Source organism: Cariama cristata, unplaced genomic scaffold (genome assembly GCF_000690535.1).
Source record: "Cariama cristata isolate BGI_N322 unplaced genomic scaffold, ASM69053v1 scaffold22968, whole genome shotgun sequence".
Taxonomy (NCBI): Eukaryota; Metazoa; Chordata; class Aves; order Cariamiformes; family Cariamidae; genus Cariama; species Cariama cristata.
In genome coordinates this window covers 5,528-13,664 of record NW_009632019.1, presented here as the reverse complement: position 1 = coordinate 13,664, position 8,137 = coordinate 5,528, and the positions used below count along the sequence as shown (strand labels likewise).

Here is an 8,137-nt window from a genome sequence, read left to right as displayed (position 1 = left end):
AAACCAGTCATCTTACTTGGTGGCTAGTATCTTTGGGAACAGAGCACCATTCCAGACTCTCAGTGACTGATACAGCTTACCAGTAGATTATATAAAATCCTCTCACTGTCAACTGGAAAGATACTCCTACTTCAGAAAGGAGTGGCTCAAGCTCTACTAACCTGTCTCTGCAGTGCTCTTTCTGTTTAAGACTTTTAAAATGTCTTTGGTTATTTTCTTGATCGTATGCCGAGCATCGTCCCGTTGTTTTCCAACCCCAAAAAGAACTACCAACCGTTGGTTACACTCGTGACTGCATGACTCCTCCTAGGGAACCAAAAGAGACCACTGCATTAGCAACTATGAGGCTGAATGCTTTAATCTTGTTTCTCATCTGGATCTCTTAAAGGAAAAGGAAAGCTTCATCTCAGAAGTTGCTCTGGGAGTAAGCAAGGAGACATCTTAAGTAGATCACTTCCTGCAGCAGTGCAAGAAAGTGTGACTGCTCCTTACCCACACGCAGCAGTACCACAGGGAAACACAGCAGTCTCATGATCAGAGCACAAGGCAGCAACAAGGGAGCTGCTACAAGCAGGTCCTCATACCTGAGGAATAGGAAAGTGTGTTGCATACTGGATGTGCCGAGGCTGGTCGTACAGAGACGCTAGCATTCCTTCCACAGACTTATCCTTCAGCAGAGGCTTTGCTTCCTTTTCAGGATCTGGTTTCTCAGGGGAAGGGCTGGCTTTAGATTCACAATGCATTGGAGGAGAAAACATCTAGGGAGACATAAGAACAAAAAAATGTAGTTAGAGAACACGGTCATGCAATAGTGAGGATTGCTGAAGGAAGGTACATCTGCTTAGGCCTGAAAAGGAGAAGGAAGAGAGAGGGTTGGAGAGACATGCAGTTCTTAGGGTAATGACCAAGGCAATGTGCTAAGACACTATGCCCATTTCTGCTTCTGGCCCAAGTTGTATATTGAGTTAAAAACAATAGGAAATAAGTAACCATAACTTAGGATTTTGGGAACAACCACCTTCTGGAGGAATCAGGGTACTTAGGGCTGGAGGTACTCAGGGATTTTTGAACCACCACAAGGTATCTTTATTACTAAGTGCTTCAAAGCGTTCTGCAACCATGAACTATGCCCACAAATATTATGAAGAACTGTAAAACTGAAGAAGTACTGAAGGCCACACAGTATGATTGCAGCAGACCTGTGTCTTCTCCCAGGTGATCAAGGAAACCCCTGCCCACAGTAACTGGTCACTCCCAATTTCCTGGTGCTATCATGGTCTTCTATTTCCCACCTGATTCCAAGCAGCCCACTTCCTGCCCTGCCCAAACACTGGGTTGGCAGTGGCCAGAGCATAAGAGATCCCAGGAATAACTGGGACTCTCTCTACTGTGATGGACCCTGACCTGCATAAACAGGTTATATGGACCTTTTTACACAGTGTCAGCTGCCTTACAACCCAGCCACTTCCAGCACACTGGCGTAGGGAGGGAGTACTCACACAAAAGCAAGGCATGTCCTGTCCCTGGTCCCACTACAACATACTGACCTACTTACTGAGCAGCAGGGTAGAAAATGCAGGAACATACCGAAAAGTCTGTCTTCTCCATGTCATCAAAGAGTATGCTGGAGTTATGGTCAATGTCCATGGGCTCAGAAAGACCTGTGTCCTAGGAACAGACAGAGCAGCTTTACATCTCAGTGATGCACTAGGGAACAAGAGAGTATTTGTTTACTACAGGACTCGATGTCCATTTTGGACAGTGATAGTAATATGCCAACACCCCCACGGTGCCTGGCAAGTTGGAGCCTAATACTCCGCAAACATCATGGACAGGCCTCACACAGCACCTCATGATATGCTGTTCTGCTCCGAGCAGTGCAAGATTTTCCTATCCACCTCTTTACATTCTGCAGGCCCTTTCCAGTCACTTAGAACATTGCCTTCCACTTTTGAAACTGAAATGCTAAGGAAATAGGTTGGGGGAAGGAGAAGCATGAGTCACTGGTGCATCCTCCAGCAGGTACCAGCAAGGAGGCTGCAAAGCTGGTAAAAATGGGCAAGCACGACATGGGGACATGTACAGGAGGGCCATGGTGCTTGTGCTCTCACCTCTAGCTTGATGCCACTGTTTCCCTCTGTCTCCTTCCTGTCATGGTCCTCAGCAGGGTCATCGAAGGGTGAGGACGGGCGAGGTCCATGAGAATCCATTGCAAGATCACCCCGGGAGATGAGTGTGCACATGTAGATGTTGTGAGAGAAGACATCATGTCGGATTAGCTCACAGAACAGCAGCACCAGGTTAAAGAACTCCACCTTCTCATTTTCCTTCCCAGGATCAGCTGAAAGGACAGCACAGTCAGTCAGGGCTATCAGAGTTCTGCAACACTCTGACCAACATCAGCCACCTGGCCTGGGGCTAGAGAAAGTGTTTCCAGAGATCTTAACATAGTAAGTGACTGATACCCCATTCTGAGATTACCGCAGGGACTAAAAGCAGAAAGCCCAGTTTCAACAGGTGGCAATTAAGTACGTCAAAAGCTCTCCAGTTAGTTTCACAGACCAGAGGCATAGGACTTTAGCCTGCAAGTGCCATTCTTGGGTGTACAAACCGTTGCCTGCATCATTCAGAGTGGTATCCTGTCCCCCTTAACTTGCTTGCAGTATTTCCACTGACAGACTATTCCACAGCTTTACCATTTACTAGTTAGAAACCTCCCTCTAGTTCTCAGCCTGGATTAATTCCCGGTTAGGCTACACTCATTTATTCTTGGCCAATACCCTGTTAACAGAAATGGTTCTGCATTATCTTTCTGTCATTTGGCCCTCCAGGCTGCTTTCCCTCCCCCTCCAAGGTATGCTCTGGATCACAAGGAAGTCAGAGAGAGATTTTAGGTACATCCAAGACGTAGACACAAGAGAACAGCACATAAATTCAAAGTTTGCAGGAGATGGAAAGCTAGAAACTGGGAGACCACAAGTTCTTATTACTTACTTAGCATAGGAGCCTGAGTGTCAAGGAACTGCATAAGCACATCCTGAAAGACAGGAGCACTGGCTGCTGAGAGCGAGCCTGAGGAGATAGAGCCCTTCTCATCCACGACTTCAGAGTCCCCACATCTCTGTATAAACAGAAAAAAGTACCAAATGCTGTCACAGAGGAGAAACTCACTATCCATAAACCCCCAAAAAGTATTCAAGAGACTTTTCCTATCTTGCACTTACAGGAAAGCCATCACACAGGTTTCTGTAAGCTACCTCAGAGCCTCCAAGTATGCCAACACTTTCTCACTGCAATCACCTGTCTTCAAACGTATCCAAGAAATGGGATACACACCATCCCACAGGTTGACTTATGACCTACTTTGGGCTAGATGGAGCAAATGCCATAATTAACAGCACCAGTGTTAAGAGGCATTGCGCTGATTAGCCTTTGCCCTTCGGTGTAAGTTAGATAATCATAGTTAGGTAACCTCTGCTCTCCTTTACTGCTGCTAGCCTTCCAGGAATAAGGACTTACCTCAGCCTCTATCTCTGCTTGACGCTTCTCCAGGAGCTTGGCCACAACCATAGCCCTATGGCGTCCAGAGCGTTTATAGCTGACAGCCCACTCACACAGTAAGGCCACCACTGCATCGTCATCTGGAGAGATCTGCTGAGATATAAGCAGTACAGTGAGAACCTGAGCCAAACAGAAGAAGTGAGCAGTCCTAAAGCCTCAGGTTGGATTCTACTGAGTTTACTTCTAGTAGAGCACAGCCTGAGGACTGCTACATTCCCCTCTTCCTAACGTAGAGGACAGACGTCAAGCTAGAGCCCTCCTGCTTTGTCTCTGCTTTGACTCCACTTTGCAACATGAGGTAATCCACAGCCCTTGACAAATCTCCAGGTAGGCTTTGCTTCAGAAAATCATCTCTCTTCCAGCAGCACATCTATGGAGGGCTAATCTTAGCACAGAGTGAAACATAGCTTTTCAACAGCATTATACAAAGTATGCAAACTACCAGTCCTGCAGCTCACTTCCAGGAACCAATGCTGGACCGGTTGCACTATGGTCCTACACATCATAAATACATCACCTCCCAGGCTAAGAGGAACTTGAACCGTGAGCCCCTAGATTCCCAGAAAGCAGCTGTCAGCCCAGAATTTGACAAGGCTAGCATTTACTTCTCTCAGACACATACCATGCCTTTATCATCAACCTGCTACCCAGACTGACGTCTTCTGTCAGGAGACTCTCCTCAGTTAGCTGTGTGGATTCTCTCAAGCTTACAGGTGTTTGTTAGCATAGACTTCCTAGAGCACAGACCCCCCTCCGTTCTCACTTTAGTTCCTCCCTAACTTAAGGCTGAACTAAATCCTTTTCAATGGAGATCGCATCTCTTGGCCAAAGGCCACTACCTAGTCAGCTCTCTGCAGACACAGGACAGTAACCGTGGAATATAAACAAGAACATAGCCACGTCCAAGACCAGGGCCCAGCAGCAAAGTCCCAAGGCACCTCATGACTGTCTTTGGTTGGACCCAGCCCAAATATCCTGTTATACAATGAATCCAAAGAGTTGCTGAAGTCAGATCTTTCAAAGCTGTGACTGTCCAGAACTTCTAAAGTGTGCAAGACACGGCCAATAGTGAAACCTAGAAGAGAACAGAGAAAAGAAATGTGATTTGGCAACTGGTATAACAAAAGCTGGAGAGAGCAAAAGTTTCTGTGAGCTCGCTGCTCAGGAGGCTGCATAAGGAAAGCTGTACCAGTCAGGCAAGGGTCCACCTAGCTTAGTATCCTGTCTCTCACAGCAGCCAACAGTAGATGTTAGTGGGAAGCATCAGAAACATGGCACGCATACAAGAGCATAGTTCTCTGGTAGACATTTCCAGCTTCCAGTAACAGAAACTCCCCCTCTACCTGAGGAAAGGGACCCATGCAAGATTTTGCACTGGAAAGAAAAAACGCCATTTGATTTTTTTCACTACTGACAGTAAACACCAATGGCAGTAAATAGGAAAAAATAAAAGAAAACAGCCACACAGGAAGTTTCTCAGAGTAACACATGAAACAGGAGGAGAGAAACTTTAACCTACAGCAAGTTACCTGCTGTGGTTTCCTGGCACTTGTCAAATGACCAGCGAACCTCCACAGCCTGGCCACGCTCCTTTATCTGCTGCTCAATTTCACGCAGCTTTGCCCGAACCTAAAAGCAATGGACTTGTGTAAACATACAAAACGATGCTTTAGAAGTCCTGTGTACAAAATTATTAGAAAACAAAGAGCATGACAGTAATTCTACTCAAGGTTAGACTTTGCCCATCTTCCAAGGACATCACTGTCTTGCTTATGGGATGGGAGCAGTTAATTCCTTGGGAGTGAGACAGCACCTCCAGCTCTGCTTATCACGCAACATGAAAAGAATACCCTGAAAGAGCTAAGATACAGCTATTATCATGGACCACAAGAGCTCCCTGCTCACCTGCTGTGTAAAGGCTGAATTCCCTCCTGGCATGGGCAAGTTGGATGGGGCTATAGGCAAGTGGTCCAATGGAGAGCCCGTCTTTATCCTGCTATCAGTCAATGAGTAATGCCACACAAGGGCACTTGGGCAACACAAAATTATACTCTGCAACAGATAGAAAGTCAGTATCATTGACCAAACCAAGGTCAAAAAAATTATGTTGATTACTTTCTACAGAAACAACCACTCCTTTATCCTACCGCCGAGGCATTCATCATCCTGTATACATATTTACTATTTGGTGGTTTTTTTGTTCCAAGTTCTGAAAGAGTCTTTGGGCTAAAGACCATACTAGAGTAGAAAGGAACAAACCAGTATTTTTGCTGCATTGAGTTTCTTGCCCTAGGTATGCTTAGGAAGCCAAGACCAGAGTTCCACGTTATCCAAAAGCAACAGCATGTTGCTGCAGAGCTCCCTGCTGCTTCTAAACAGAACTTATTTTCTACAACTCACACCGCCAATGCACAATCCAACCCTTGAAGTCCAGGAGCAGCACTTACATTAGTGACTTACAGCCCTCATCAAGAATAAAGTGTGAAAAGAAATATGAGTCAAGAGACCCAAACTCATTATACTATATTATTTAATAATTACAAGTATGGTTACAGTAATGATTATAGTAACAATACTATCATATATGCATTTCCTTTCTTTTATGATCTTGTACAGACACCCACACAAACACAGACAAAACTTCACTGAATGATTCCTAGTATACCCTCCTACAGTCTCTCACAAGGAGATAGACTTTAAGACAGACAACCAAGGTTGTTCTAAAGAATCCATCATATATCTCAAGAACATGTGAACAAAGGTTAATTATGTACACTGTTAGAAATGCATCTGTTTCCAGCCTGACTTTACCCAGCTCCAACTTCCAACCACCAGATCTTATTCTGCCTTAGCCTTATCTACTATCTGCAGATTAGAAGATCTGTACATCTATCAGAAGAGCTCTTCTGAGACATACTAAAAAAGATCAGACCATTATTAACCAATTTGAACTTTTTAAGCAGGTTGTGTTCAAACTCCAAATTGGCCAAATCTTTGAGGTGTATATACTTACATATTGTCCCTAAGTAAGCTCCCCAAACAAAAGATTTTTATATTTAAGAAGACATGTTTTATCACACAGAAACTAGAAAAAACCCACCCTAAAACCTGAAAGTGACCAAGAAAGACTTAATGGGAATACAAAGGGGTTATTTATAACCCCCATATTGCTCTCTAGCCCTTGCAGACAGGTCCTTACTTCTAGCCAACTGTACTCTAGGAATTTTCTTTCTACCCTGTTTGAGAGCTGGCTGGCTGCTTCTTCATCCTGTCAGGTCTCCTTGATCTCAAGTTTCTCCGTTGATCTGCAGGTTCCCAAGCTCAGTGCTCTCTTGCTCTCCACCTCCTGCTCCATCCTGCACTCTCTGGAATCTCCTCTGCTTTTACATGCTCCTTTCCTCCCCTGGAAGGGGCAATCTCTACTCCTTCTGCAGGGATCCACCTGACTTAGTCACTCTCCTCTTGAAGGAGAAAAACAGAACCAAGAACACACACACTGAATGGAAATCCCCTGTCTCCCTCTGACACAAGGACAGTATGGACTGAGTCCCACAGTGACACAACAGCATTTGCCCTTCAAATATCTATGAATAAGGCTTCAGCAACCTTGCCCTTTTACCACAAGGTAAGGTTTAATCAATTCCAAGTATAAAGATTACAAGTTTAGAGTTATTCCTTTTCATAGCCAGCTGCTACTCCTGAGGAAAGTCGTCTGCCTAAACCATTAAAGTTCTTCCATAAAGAAGTGGGAGGGGTTGTTTTGTGTGTGTGCTGATTGTTTGGAGGTTTTGAGGAGTTTGGGGGTTTTTGGGGGTCCGTGTGTATTTTTTTTGTTGTTGGGTTTTTTTGTTTTGTTTTGTGTTTGTTTGGTTTTTCTTGTTCTACAGAACAAAAGAGTTGTTTTTTTCTGATGCAGGTTGTTCATTTTTAAAAGCTCACAAAAATACAAAGCGCTCTTTAATTTCTGACAAATTCCTTTCCTAGATGACAACCTGTTACTGACATACACAAGACAAAATAACCCTTTCTTTCTCATCCCCTCTTCCTAAAAGCTTTCCCAGCCATCTGAGGTACCTGTGAATAGAGCAAAAGGCTCTATTCCAACCCATTTTTCTTACGCAAGTCAGTCAAGAGCACTGCTACAGCACTGATGTCTGGTACGGAAGCTCTGTAACATGTCAACAAAGACCTACCCTTTGACAATCATGGTTTGGTATTTCTGCACTCAGGAAGCTGCTGACTCAGGCTGTAATGATTTTTCTGCGACAGCATACCATATTAATTGTCCCTGTTGACCCCACTACCACCAACCACTACTCAAACCTACCTGGAGGATGCAGCTGAGACCATATACCACTGGCCGGTGCTGGGGGCACAGCAGTAAGTCACTGAAAGGGCTGGGAGGAGGATTCCCTGCAGCTGGCTGAGGGGTGGGAGTTGAAGGAAGAGTGCTCCCTGTCTGGGCAGACAGGATGTGGGGTGGGTGCCCACCAGCACCATCCAGCTGCATAGCAAGCCTGCGGGTGCAGAAGTAGGCCAGACGTCTGGACAGGTATGCAGACTGCACAAACTCTCC

The 8,137-nt window shown here is 45.1% G+C and overlaps 1 protein-coding gene across 1 annotated transcript in view; it reads right to left on the bottom strand.

Moving 5' to 3' along the window:
- Window positions 1–8,137, bottom strand: part of MED12 (mediator complex subunit 12) — a gene marked incomplete at its 5' end in the record, with an annotated part of 35,147 nt that overhangs the window by 21,527 nt on the left and 5,483 nt on the right. The window contains 10 exon segments of the mRNA XM_009706200.1: window positions 162–306; window positions 585–758; window positions 1,588–1,668; window positions 2,112–2,341; window positions 2,995–3,121; window positions 3,520–3,651; window positions 4,500–4,636; window positions 5,091–5,190; window positions 5,467–5,613; window positions 7,889–8,137. The exon segment at window positions 7,889–8,137 is cut by the window's right edge and continues 7 nt beyond it. Coding sequence (XP_009704502.1) covers window positions 162–306; window positions 585–758; window positions 1,588–1,668; window positions 2,112–2,341; window positions 2,995–3,121; window positions 3,520–3,651; window positions 4,500–4,636; window positions 5,091–5,190; window positions 5,467–5,613; window positions 7,889–8,137 — 1,522 coding nt within the window.